The sequence below is a fragment of the Crocodylus porosus genome, unplaced genomic scaffold (genome assembly GCF_001723895.1).
Source record: "Crocodylus porosus isolate Cpor-Errol unplaced genomic scaffold, CroPor_comp1, whole genome shotgun sequence".
NCBI classification, from domain to species: Eukaryota; Metazoa; Chordata; order Crocodylia; family Crocodylidae; genus Crocodylus; species Crocodylus porosus.
In genome coordinates, this window is record NW_017728950.1 from 25,338,680 (window position 1) to 25,352,245 (window position 13,566).

Consider the following 13,566-nt stretch of genomic DNA (forward strand, 5'->3'; position numbering starts at 1 on the left):
AAAAAAAAGCCAGAAGCTGATATACATTTCAATATATTCAGTTCTGAAAACCCACTGCATTCAGTATTCTCTCCCCTCCCCAATACAGAATTTCTTCATCCATAACATTCTTCAGAAAATTCATGGGTCAGTTTTAATTTCAGAAATTGGCTTGTGTCTAAAGAAAGAGAGAAAAAGACGCATGTTTAGGCTTTTCTGTTGGGTTTAGAACACTAAGGAACTGTTTTAAAGGAAAAAATAAGTTAGCTGCTTCATTTTTAGATGAATTCAGGGCTGCAGCTCACTTATAACTATAATAAGTATCATACTAGACTAGCTTAAGAGTTTTGCTGTAAAATATACATTAAAGGCCTCGTCTTTCAATTCTAGTGCATTTTCAAAAATGGCTGACAATTCCTGACTCCTCAAAATTTTGCATGCCCAACTCGGTTTAAGTTTTAGGCCTGCTACCCAGCTAGAAATTCTTAGTGACCTCAGTGGGGCTTCTCCATGGAGTGAAGTTCTGTACTTGTACCTCACTGTGCAAGATCTACATATGCAGGTGCAATGAGGTTTTTCATATATATAAGCTGACAGAGCCCAAACAAAACAAAATGCAAGTGACGCTAAAGACTCAAATGCACTCTCACTTTGCTGAGTTTGGATACATCGTATTATGCGCATCACGGGTCTTATACTGGTCACGTATACTTGTGTTAAATGAGCATAAGCAGCTACCCTTCAAATCTTCTAGGGTTTCACATAGGTGACAATGACTATGCAAGGCGTAGGTACAAAAAACAGGCTCAGAGTTTTTGAAGTGTTAAGTAGTAAATTCACAAAATAATGAGGCACTGAGTCTTAATTACCTTCTAAATCTTACGGAGATGATTCTGACTATTGTTAACATAAAAATCAGTAAATCTGAAAGTTATGAGAACAGGTTCACTCAAGATTTTTCATGCTGCCTAATTTCAGACAAGACCTGAGAACATCCTTAAAGCAATGTTTCACACTTACATGTGGATGGACTTGACAAAGAAAGGAAAGAACAAAACAAACAAGAAAAACGCAATCTCTTACCCCGCTTTCCTTCTGCGGACAGGGTTACCAAGGCATTTCACAAACATTACAGCTTCCTTTCCCTTTTGGAGATGAGCAACTCCATCCTGAGAACAGAACACCATCCTACAAACCAAACCAATCAGGTGTCACAGTTAATCTGGGCGAAGCTTTTTAACTATAAAGTATCATCAGTTTGCTGAAACAGAGTGGGCATTTATCCAGTACACTACCAGTCATTTCTTAAATGCCTATGAGAATTTGATGGAAAACTGATTTGATATTTCCTTTGTTAAAAGTGTAGAGCCAGCATTTATGCTAAAAAAAAAAACAAACTTTACAACATTTTTACTAAAAAAGTTATAAATTTTCTAAAAGGGAATAATCTTTTTCTTAAGAAATTGGATGCAATGAAACTTCATGAATGAAGAGTTCAAATGGTTCTGGTGCACTGTACTATGCAAATAGTTTCAGCTTACAATGAAAGCTCTGCTTACAGCTAAATTGTGTTGTGGAAAAAAGAATTGTCACTTTGGAACAAATTCAGCGAAGTGCTGGCTCCCCAACAGGTCACTGCTGTGCACTGTGTAGCTTCAGACTGCCGAGTTTCAATCAGAAAAATCACTGAATGCAAAAAAAAAAAGGCAGAGGGACAGTTGGCAGATGTAGCTAAACTGGGTGCCTGGGCTTTTTCCTGACTAGCTAGTTTGGGTTTCGGTTGGTTTGTTTGTTTGGGGGGGGTCTTCCAAAAAAGGGGGGGAAGGGGTGTTTTGTTTTTTTTGAGGGGGGGTTGAATATGGCTGTGAGAATTGGCACAGATTCCCTTAGACCTTTATTCACCCTGGCACTCAGTGTTCTTGGAAAAATAGCGGTTGAACGTTGGCAAATAAGATGAGGTTGCCAATTCTGGGAAGAGTAAGCGGCTGCTTTTATGCTTGCTGATACCTTTCATCCCTCTATTTGTTGAGCAAGAATTATTGCGTACTTTGATGAAAGCAATTACTGTGCTTGTTCACAGAAATGGCCATTCTGTTTGCAATACACCCATAGCCAAACGTAGCCCCTTTTTCTCCCAACAAACTTAAGGTTTTATGAATATGAACATATTCAAATTACTCAAGTCATTTATATGAATGCATTTCAGCTGCTCAACTGAAAACTGCTTCAAGTGGTTATAATTAGTAATCTGCTAAGTGCTAATAGACACCATGTTAAATGTCCACAACTAGCAATTTGTATGCAAGGTCACATGCTCTTATTTTTACTCCTCACTGAAAATTTCCTAATCCTATAGAGAGTTTCCAGGACGGTCTCAAAAATGTTTCCTGCATGAATACAAATTTGGAAGAGTACTCAGAAACCTCTTACCCTCAGCGTTCTTTGCGGGCAAAAGTTACTTGCAAAAATATTCAGCAGGTAGGTGAGGGGTGGCAAATACCAGCAACCATCACAGTTCAGCAAGGCCCTTATACATGTGTGTACTAGAAGTCAATGGGACTGCTCATGTACTTCAATGTTGTGTTTCAACATAATCCAGTGTTCAGCAAGGATCAACCAAAACTTATGGGAAGCAGAATTACTGGTATGCCTCCTTAGCTGCTATGCACCACTCAGACCCCTTCCACCCCACCCCCAAAGTGTCTGTAAACCCAACTTAGATGTCTACTTGAGTCAAAGTTACAGCTTCTTTGCATCATTGGAGCAATAGAGAAGACAACCCTAATAGTACCAGTTCATATTAGTTTTCCACTGCTCCATTATTTGCCCCATTTAGCCATGTATTTGGACATCATGAAACACAAGGAATGAAATTAAGTTCGTTTCCCCCGCCTGTAAAGCAGTAAAACCAAGTTACTTTTTCTGGGTTTCTCCAGCCTTCACTCGCACTCTGTGGATGTCAAATGTAAAGGAGGTCCACCATTCTGTCCAACTGAAAAAAGAATCTTTCTCCCACTGCAGACTCAGCCTAAGTAAGTCACCAATATCCACCTCTGTGTAAACCAGAAAGGAGAAGGTCTTGTTTGTGGAAATTTCAGGTCTGTGAAGAAAAATAAATACAAATGTGTGCTTAGACAGTAGTGTTTATTTTCAGAGATAGGCAAACATGCTCTGTGTGTCCCTCAGTGCCTTATTCAAGGCCCAGTGAAGTCAATGCACATACTTCCATTGACTTCAACTGCCCTTCACTCAGAATATTTGAATCCAATCCTGCTCATCCGAGTCACCATCTGTTTCCTGGTCAATTCCTGAAGTGGCATGACACAATGTCACCCCACACATGGTGGCAGTGGTAAGCCCGTATTTGACTATTAAATTCTAAGAGAAATCCTTTGTAAAATTATTCAACTGAATAGAAACACAAGGTGAAGCCTCAAGCGAAGAAAAATGTGTTATTCTAGTACAATAACAAATCCACGCTATAAGGCTGAAAACAGAATTCTCCATAGAGCTCTGCTTAAAAAAACAGATGACATAATAAGGACTTGAATTTCTCTGGCTTGGAAAATTACTTACAATAATGAGCCATAAGCCAAACCTCATTTTTTTCCATTTCAAATCTCTACTGAATCAGGAGACTTTTTGGAGTCTGAATGTTAAAGTCTAGCATGTAATGTGCAGTGGCCACCATCTTGGTCAACATTTGGATTTGAATTAGAGACTCTCCATACCTCAAAGCAGGAGTTTGTGCAGACTGAATTAGCAACACAGATTTTGCAGAGTAGGCTGAAACAGGCTCCAGTCTTATGTGGGTGAGGCTAGCAGGGGACACGCAACATACATAGACCAGTTACATGTATACTTGCACCAATCACTGCCATTACTCACAGTATAAAGGCAATGTTCTCTCTCTCATCTGTTGTGCCATACAGAGAAATGAGGAGTGGCTGATTTGTCTTAGTTACAGTCTCCTTTCCAAAAAAATGGATCTTGACCTGGTAATGAAAAACTGGGAGAGGAACAAGCAAACTTCATTACAGAAACGAACCATGAAAGAGAGAACAAAAGAGTAAACAGCCTAATAGCTCGGCATACCCTGCCATGACCTGCCACCCTTACTCAAGGTGAGTAGTACTCCAACTAGTATGTCATGGGGACTATTCCTGTCAGTAAGCATTACTTATTAGGAGCAAGACAACAGGGTCAGTTACCACAGAATTATTTTCCACTTTGCATTTGTATGATCCACTCCAAAGCATCACTGTGGCTTCAGTTATGCCTTTGCATTAGCTTGCACAAAAGAAACATGTTTTAGAGTTCTTGCAAAACATGAGGACAAGTGAGTAGTTGTTTCTTATGCATGGAGTCTTTGTGAGGTCAGTTCTAACCAATCCAACTAACACCCTCATGTACAGTGGGGATCTCAAACACTGGTCCTGCAACCTTTCCAGGGGAACAAGGGTTCAAGCTAGTTGCTTTCAGTGCCACGCAACTGCATGCTGCCTCTTTATTCACAGCTTGTGGCAAGGCTATAAGCACATCCTTTGTGTGACACTGTCAAAGCTGGTTAAAAAAAGTCATCTGTCTTAACAGTTCTTTGACTGACTGAAAGCTTTCAGATTCTTTTCTCCAGTCTCTTCCTCAGACCAACCCAACTGATTGGATGAGAAAATAAGCAAGAAGTGTTTGACTTAACCTGACAGTATGTACAGCTCTGGCAGACGCTTACGAATAGTAAGAGTGTCTGATTACTACACATCTTTGAGTAAGTCAGTCACCATGCTTTGGCTTGCTTTTAACTTTTCCAGCAGCAGTAAAAGTGAGTTTAGAAAAGAAAGTGATAAAAAAAAAAAAATTCTGAAGGCTAAACTATTCCAAAAAGAATTACTTTCTAGACTGAACAGTAATTCCTTTCTTCAGGGTCTCTCAACATTCTGTTACAAAAAATTCCCCCCAATAAGGCAAAACTCCAAGATGTTCAATAGTTTGATCTGAATCACATTCTAAAAGCATATAAAACTTATTCAAGGCTCAACATCTCCTGACTTCACACTGCAAAGAAGCAATCACATTCACATTTGTACACAGAGCAGATCCAAGCAAAACACACTTTACACATTCAAACAGCCAGAATCTACCTTTATAGGGTGCCTGAGACCGTGTCTTCAGATACATCTTACTGTTTCTCTTGGTTCTCACTTTATGGACCTGATAACCCATATTGTTGCAGCGGTTCTTCCTGCAGCTTAAACAAAGCCCCTTTTCAAAGGCTTCCTTTGTTTGACAGCGATAGGCCATGCTTGGCTTTTCCTCATACAGCAGAGAGTCAATGAAGAGATGGATGGAACGTTCATGAGAGCATTTCACAAGCTGATCCATATCTTTGGAAGACGAAAAATAAAATTACAGGCATCAAACTATGCAATTGGTGGATAAAATTATCCAATTTAGAGGAGGGCTTTCTGTGATCTTCAGAAGTGCCTACCAACCTTCAGTAGGATTTGTGCTTCTAGGCACAATGAAAATCCCGCTGTAGGTATTTATCTGCACTTTCCAAAGCAGCATTTACCTCCAAAGCCTTTTTCTGCAATGAGGCGCAGAGCTTCTCCTAAGTTACAGCCTGGCTGGAAGCCTCCTCCATTAGGATAGATATCAATATGCCCAATTGGCTGCTGTATCCCAATGCTCCGGTCTGGGGACCCCCTTGTGTAAGTGTGTAGGACATCAACAAATTCAGCATCATCTGGGGATAGGCGCAAAGGCGCATCAGCATGTTCAAAGGTAGGACCAGCTGGATCTAAACCTGCATGAAGAAAAGAAACCCAAAACCACAGATATAGGAGTGGTCTAATATTTGTGGTTCATATTATACACTGTACTAGACTGGGTTTTTGTACATTGCTACTTCTTTAAACACAATCCAAACTGTGCACATTCATGGGTGCAAAAGCACTGCTGTTAAAGTTTCATCATTATTAAACAGAATGTGATACATATGAAAAACTGTAAGGTGGCAAGTATAATTGCTATGTGGTTGCTGTACTGAATATTATTGAGAATATTTCTCCCCCCCCAACCCTTTTTGAAATTTCAAATGTAGGAATTCAAAATGTCTAAAGTTTAAGATTTTTTTGACCTCCTTGTTCATTCACAGAATAGCAGAAGAAATATTGTTCCAAATGTTGCCAATTTTTATTTAAAAATGTATGCTGATTAGTCAAGCCTCATATCACTATATTGGAAAGCCCTACAGAGTTACCAAGTCCTCACAGGCAGTGCCATATCAAGAACAGAGTGATCAGGGCAACCATGCCAGACACCAATTTGGCAGGGGAAGAGCAGAGGCAGGGTGAGAAGGGGTGGTGTGAAAAAGATGGCTGCCATTGGCAGCCACAAAAATCACGATCATGCCAGCAGCACAGCAGCAACCGGAAGTCACTTCTGCCCCCCTGTGTCCCAGGCACCTGGCTGTGTCACTGGGCTCATAGATGCCGTTCCTCACTGATGCGTCACTAGGAATTCTGGTTTTGGGGGGTTACAGTAAAACTTAGCAAATCCATGTTCCTTTCCCACTGAACTGTGAGAGAACCTCTCTGTTCTTCTGGCTGCACAGGGAGAATTGTAGGAAGGCTTTGGAGGACTATCTGCTCACTGCAGAGTAGGCAGGTTATCAGCTTGACTGATAGCCACACCCAGATACTCTCAGACCCAGCTGTGCTAGCAGGCCTGTTTTGAAAGCACCACCCAGCCTGGATGAAAGTTTTACATGTGTATGGGAGAAGTTAGGAAGAGCATTCAAACAGCAGCCCAAGTTCACTCTAGATAAGTGCCTTTACTATACTGTTTGGAGTGGAATGATGCAACAGTGATGGTCAGGAAGTGAGGCAAGGATTTTTTGGGAGGTGTTTGCCCAGTAGAAGAACAGCATAGTTGGGAAACATCTTAGACAAGTTTGAATATATGGTACTTTTCCTCAGGTCTGTGGAAAACAAACAAACCAACCAAACCAAAACAGGCCAAGCTTGAGCTAAGTAACAGCTTAAATAACCTGTGTAAAACTCCTTACATAAAGTAACAACAAACATTCTGCTCAAAAAAAAATGGAGGGGGTACACAAAGCTAAGACCAGAGAAGTACAGTAGAAAGGACAGCCTGAGTAGTGGAAGAGCAAGATCATTCAAGAAGGAAGATGATTTTTATTCATTGTGGAATAGAGAGATTAGCAGAGATTTAAGATACATTTTAATGAGCCATATAGTCAATACCTGTATTTAGTTATGATCTTTAGTGTCCAATAAAGTTATGAAGAATAATCTACCTAAAAATTACATCAAAATGAAAAAAGAAAAAAAAATGTGGGCTGCTTGTAGCACATGGCACAATTTGTGTGGTCTTTTCATGGTGCTCTCCCCCCCAGTGCTGACTGGCAGAGGGGGCCCAGGCAGCCCCACCCCCTTGATGTTGATTGGCCAAGAGAACTGCCCATTGTACAGCCTCACCCCTTGCTGCTGTGTTGGAGGGGTAGGGCTGCACAATGAGCAGCCCTCTAAGCCAAATCAGTATCGGGGGGGTGGGGAGCACAGGGAAGCGGCATGTAGTGCCATCTCTGCTTCTCCCCTTTGTGCCAGTGGCTCCCACTAGGGAGCCAGCATTTTATTTTTAGCAAATTTCCCACCTCCCCTGTGATTCTATGCCAAAATCATGGGAAATTCCATTTTTGGGGGGTTTCCTTAGAAACCACTTTCTTCACAGCCTCTGTAAAAAGCAAGACATTGTGAATAGGGTAGAGCCCTAGTTAAAGGGTGCTGTCCCCAGGCCTGCCTTCTGAAGGTGTTCTGTATACCACCCTGAACCACAAGACTGCAAGATCACAAAAGGGAGCGCAGTTTCTGTACATTTGTCAGTCTCGATCCTTCCTCTTTTACCTGTGATCATTTACTCTGCTGTATACTTTGTGAGGTTTCACTCCCACAGTTTCCATCTATCTGGTACACAGGATGAGAAGTACCACATTCTGGGATAGATGCATGGAGGATCACTGGATTCTGATTGTGGGGGATGTTGACTGTGATAGCAGTAAAGATGTGCTAACAGGTTTGCATTTATTTTTAAAGGCAGGGTTGTGTCCCATTTGGTGTCTGTTGATCAGCAGGGAGTTTGTTTCCTATTTGCTTATTATCCGTGCTTGTCATTATGTTGATGTTTTCCTTTCTATTATAGACCAGGATTGAGTGTTTAGCATAGTAGCACTCTGGCCTTTCAATGCTACTGTCATATAATCAGTGTCAACTCTCTTCCTGATACCAACAGTATGTTCATATACATACTGCTATGTAATATCCACCATTGCTAAAATTTACCTTAACCAATTTCCACAGAAAAGTAATATTCCAGCCCAGGGGAAAAAAAATCAAAACCAGCCCCCTTTTTCTCTTTGTCAAAGAATAAATGGAGATTAGGTTTTTCTTACCAGTAATTCTGTTAATCTTCTTTTTGGTCAGACTTCCAGCAATCCCAGCTGCATGTGCTCCCAGACTGTACCCCAGCAAATGGACATTTTCAAAAGGGTAGTTGAATTGCTCCTAAGGAAGATTTTTTTTTAAATAACCAAAATTGAGTCAGAACTTCAGCAGCAAAAAGCCAGAAGACAAAAAATTTTAAAAAATCTGGAAGTACTGGAATTTATTGCAAACCCACAAGTTTAATGAGCTTGATTTTTAAAAGGTACTTAGGTACCTAAATTAATAGGAGTCAAGCACCTTAATACTTTTATAAATCCGGCTCATCTGGCCTCCTTATCCAATATTTATTTTAGGGGAAACAAAAATAGGTCTGATGTAGAAACTAAAGGAGAGGGTTTCAAAGGCAAAAGGGTAGACAATAATCTACTGAAAGCCAGTGGGAGTTAGGCACTTGGGGCACCTCTGAAAATCTTTAGATAAATAAAATGATGACTGTCAGTTAAGATGCAGGGCTGCCCTCATCCATCTTGTTCTCATCACTGCCCATCTTAGACAGACATGTACTGTGCACACAAAGTGCCTTCACATGAATAGCAGCAACCACACACTGAAAGGACTCAGCTTGTCCTACCTATTCCCACATCATGTTTCTTCCTTATGTTATATTTTGTGGTGCTTTGTCCAGTCTAGCCTCAGCAAAGGGATTTTTAGCTTTTCTTCTGGAAGACTAGGTCACATTAAGAGGTTTCACCACTAGGAAGTTTATCCTGAAATGCAGCCTAAGCATTCTTTTTCTTAGCCACAATCCCTTATACCCAGCCTAAAGAAATTAATCCTGTCATCTAGCCAGACAGCAGTCTTAATACAGGAAATATGTCCCGTTGAGTCTGGGAGCTTAGTAGGGTTTAAGAAAAGTTAGGTTGTCCAACCAGGAGTGGGGCCTAATGAAGAACAGGCAGTACTCCTTACATGAGTTAACAGGTAGAATCAAGTACTATAGAAAAGACTGATCTTTAACTTGACATAATAATTCATGGGAAAAAACTGTCAACTCTTGCCTGTGTCAGAAATTTATTGACAATTCACTAATTCAAGTTAATTCAATGCACGAACACTTTTTTCCCCCCAGGGAAGACAAGGCCTTCAGACATTCATCTCATTTTCCCTGGGGAAAAAAAAACAGTGCTTCAAACATTAATAGTGCTAATAAGAACATTCATAAGATATTTTTATGCACATAAATCCTTGTTCTTTAAGGCCATCAGCTGGTCACTAAATTCAGGAGTTAAGAAGAGATTGTCCTAATGACAAGTTTTTATTTGCTTTAGAGTTTCCTGTACTTTCTTCTGAAGAATCTGGTATTGGCCACTATCAGAATCACAAAGCTGGGCAATAGATAAGTATTATTCAAGAAAGTCAGTACGCACAGTATGCCTCAGTTCAACTACTGACTTCGATGAGCACCTTTGAAAACAAGGTCTTATTTAAAAATCACTGAAACAATTATTATGTTCTTATTCCCACAGGTCCAGCCTTATTGTCAGGTAGGAAATTGATACTGAAATGAACTACCATTTACTTCAGAGGCAGCAGAGGGTGGCAAGAGGGAGCAGAAGCTAGGGAAGGTAGGTGGGAGGCAATGGTTCCAATTCTGACTCCAGCACCAAGCTTGGACTCAGAGGCACTGCCTCTCCCACTTGTACTCAAAATCTAAGACAAGGGGTTTTCTCTCCACCTTCCCCCTGACCCCACCAACCATGTTGAATGTTTTGGATTTGAGTAAATACAGTAATTCTTTTAACTTTTCTTGATAATGCATCCTCCTCTGTTCCCATCTTATTTTCCCTGAATTCTGTCTGGTTCATCAGGATCTTTCTGGAATTGAAACAGCTAAAACAGGAAGAGGGAACACACCCTTCCAGTGACAGGCTCTCCCCAAGCCAGTCAGATACATATTGTGTTTTAAAAAAATAAGATTAGATTAAAATAAATTGTTAGAAAAATAACCCAGGGACTTTCCTGATGGCTTTCCTCTTCAAAGAAGCCTAGAATGGAGGTAGTACAAAGCCTAAAAATTTGCACCGAGTGCTTTATGACTAGCAGGAAAAATAGCCCTGGTGTGTGGATGCAATGGAGCTTCGTTTTGTACCACTACAATAAAAAGTCACCCACTCCAGTAAAACCACACTTCACAAGTGAAACAAGCTGTACCCATGAAAGTACCTTTCTGCACATACAACCTCATCTGTACTAAGGAATTCTTCAAGTACAGCTGTCTCAGTCAGAGATGATCCTTCTCCAAATTCTCACTAATAAGGCTGTGCTGACAGAAGGTTTAGGATACACCTAGCCTAAACTGTACCATTAAACTGTTGTGCCTCTGAGAGCCTATACAGAATCTGCAGTAATGGAACCTAGATATCTTACCTCCATCCAGTCGATAAAAGTGGCCACATCCTTTCCTACTAGTTTAGTGTATGCAGCAGATATTGGATAGTGTTGCTGGGCTCTAGTTAGCCAATCTACAATAATGACATTAGAGTCAGGCTCTCTCTTATACAGAGCATCCACCAGTTTTGGCACCCAGCTCTCATACATCCCAGTTACCTGAAAACAAAGAGTTGAAATTATCAGTTGTACTGCAGTAGCTTTATCCAAGTGCTGGACTCTCCTCTTTGCTATACATGGTAAGAGTCACTGCTCCTTAATGCTAAAGCAGGAGTGTCAAATTCATCTGGTTCTGTGGATCAAATGAATGGTGCAGGGTCGATCCACAGGACCAGGTCAGGCCCACTGACCATCCACCCCTCCCCCAGAATGCCAGATCCACTGTACATGATACCCACACCAGGATTACACTACACAGTGCTTATGTAGGGCTGGTCTAGGATATGTGCTGTACTCTGAACCTGCTTTAGATGATCTGGGACCCATGCTGCACATGGTACCCACCCCAGGCCAGCAAAGGCAGATGCTGCATGCAGCACAGGTACCAGACTGGGCACTATGTGCCACACAGCCCTGGACCAGCCAAGATAGGCACATATGCAGTGCAATCCCAGGCCAGCCAGAGTGGATGCACCATGCTATCCCTGACTGGCCAAAGCAGGCACCGCATGCAGCATGGGTCAAGGGCCCCATGTGCAGGGACAGTCCTGCATGTGCAATGTGCACATCTGAGTCAACTCTGGGACCCAAGGCCCAAATGTGGCCTGGATACAGCCTGCAGAGATGCATCAAGCCTTATTTTTGATTCACAGGAAAAAAAAAAAAAAAGGGAAGAAAGTTAAATTTATTCCACTATAAAGACAGTTCAAGCAAGGGTTATGCAACCATGGCCCTTCTGGCAATTGCTATGCAACCATAGCAATTATTTATGGCATTGTAATGCACTTGGACAGGTGACTTAATACAGGACCTACTATCATGACAGTTAAAGACTGAAATTCCAAGTGAACCTTAGAGACAAGGTTCTTTGGGTGAATCCGATATCTTTTATTAGATATCAGATTCACCCAAAGAACCTTGTCTGCCTATGTCCTTAGACCAACATGGCTACAAACCTATACCCAAGTGAACTTTACAGGCACCTCAGTGCAGCTCAAGTACAGGTTTGAGTTTCCCCTTACCGTCCACCCATGGATCACCACGAAGGTTTTGCTGGTGTGGTTAAAGCTGCAGTGTGCCAGTGAGTCTTTTTGGCCAGGTACCAAGTAGCAGATGTCCTCATCGGGTATGGCAGGTGTCCTTAAAGAAAATTTGCTCTCAATCCCCTCAAAGATTCCCCCTGTTTCTGGGGTAGTTCCTGGAATTGAGAAAGAATAATGGAAATGGATATGTACAAATTCTGGTTTAGGAAGATGCATAATAAAAATCTTGCCAACCTCCTGATGGGCAATAGTCTAAAACAGACAGAAGGGAAGGAGCCTCATTCTACATACATACTCCTTTATGCTATTCTGGCCACGTAAGAGGGCCTCTGCATGGGTGTAGATTTCTTACACTATAAAGACCCCTTTCCCAGTCAGAATAGTAAGCATATAATTTGCTCACTTATTACATAGGTACATTTTTAACTTTAGGAGGTTGCATCTTCTCCATTACATGATTCATGAAATGGAATCGGTGAGCCTGAAAAGCAATGAGCACTGCCTTATAGAAAACTGCCCGAGAGCATCAAAAGTGCATGTGGAGGAAGAAATCACTCAGCTCGCTACAAACTTTATCACATATTATTAATGATGAATCTTCCCCTTTCTGTAATGAAATTCACTTAAGCAGTAAGGAACTGTGGGGGTTTTTTTGCTAATTCATTGCAAGCAGCTGTGGCAAAGTCATTCTCTCTTCTATGATGTGGGTGTCTAAGCTTGCTCTGACAAGAGCAGTTAGAAAGAAGGTCAAAAAAATATCAGTCTTTGGGATTAAAATGAACTAACAAAACAAAATCCATGTTTCAAAAACTATACTAATTTCAGATAATCTGATAATCACCTTTCTAAGAAAACCTGCTCTCTATCTAAGGTTATCTCCAATCCAGCAAAGAGATGTCTTGCCAATATCACACCATGCAACCATGCAATGCCAGCTAAAAATCACTTCTTGGTTGGAGTCAAACCTCCGCATTCAGAATTAAAAAGTAATCGCATTACGATTCACAAGATAGAGGAATGCGAGAGGAATTTGGATTTTACGCTCAGTGTAGTCTTAAAATTATACTAAATCACTGCCTTTTGTTATAGCCATTTCCTCATTGTTTGGAGTATATTCTCAAAAGTTCATGTCTTCTTTTGCCATCAGTCCATCCTTATTCACTTAAGGATGCTTTTTGGCCTTGCTGAACAGAGAGGAATTTAAGCATATGGTTAAATGCTCTCCTGATCTGCAGCCCTATTTGGCCAATTTCCATCTAGCAAATATTTATGCCTCTTTTTCCTAATGCAACAAAAGTTAAATCGAACTATGTTCTGTTTACTCTTCCATTTACCAGCGTCTTACCAGCAGGGTTTCACAAAGACCTGAGGATAAATTAATTAGTTGCTCTAAACTAGCATATGTGATCAAAAAGAAAAGACAAATTATGGTCCTTAGTAAGACCTACATGAATAGTGGCCATCTTTGGATTGAC

The 13,566-nt window shown here is 40.9% G+C and overlaps 1 protein-coding gene across 1 annotated transcript; it reads right to left on the minus strand.

The window, feature by feature from the left end:
* Window positions 1-17: 17 nt before the first annotated feature.
* Window positions 18-13,087, minus strand: LPL (lipoprotein lipase). Its single transcript, XM_019554720.1, has 10 exons — window positions 13,057-13,087; window positions 12,071-12,246; window positions 10,869-11,048; window positions 8,450-8,561; window positions 5,549-5,782; window positions 5,118-5,360; window positions 3,868-3,988; window positions 2,897-3,079; window positions 1,063-1,167; window positions 18-157 (listed from the first exon to the last, which is right to left on the minus strand). The coding sequence occupies exons 1-10, from the start codon at window positions 13,085-13,087 to the stop codon at window positions 121-123; spliced, it is 1,422 nt and encodes a 473-aa protein (XP_019410265.1). The 3' UTR covers window positions 18-120.
* Between the last annotated feature and the right edge of the window lie 479 nt (window positions 13,088-13,566).

What these genes read in the sequence shown, in the direction of transcription:
- LPL (XM_019554720.1), bottom strand. Translation starts at nt 13,087, where the DNA reads ATGCGATTACTTTTTAATTCTGAATGCGGAG. An exon ending in GTCTCAGGCACCCTATAAAG is followed by an intron (nt 3,989 to 5,117) that starts GTAGATTCTGGC and finishes TTCCTCTCCCAG; the next exon opens with TTTTTCATTACCAGGTCAAG. An exon ending in GAGAACATTGCCTTTATACT is followed by an intron (nt 3,080 to 3,867) that starts GTGAGTAATGGC and finishes TTTTCTTCACAG; the next exon opens with ACCTGAAATTTCCACAAACA.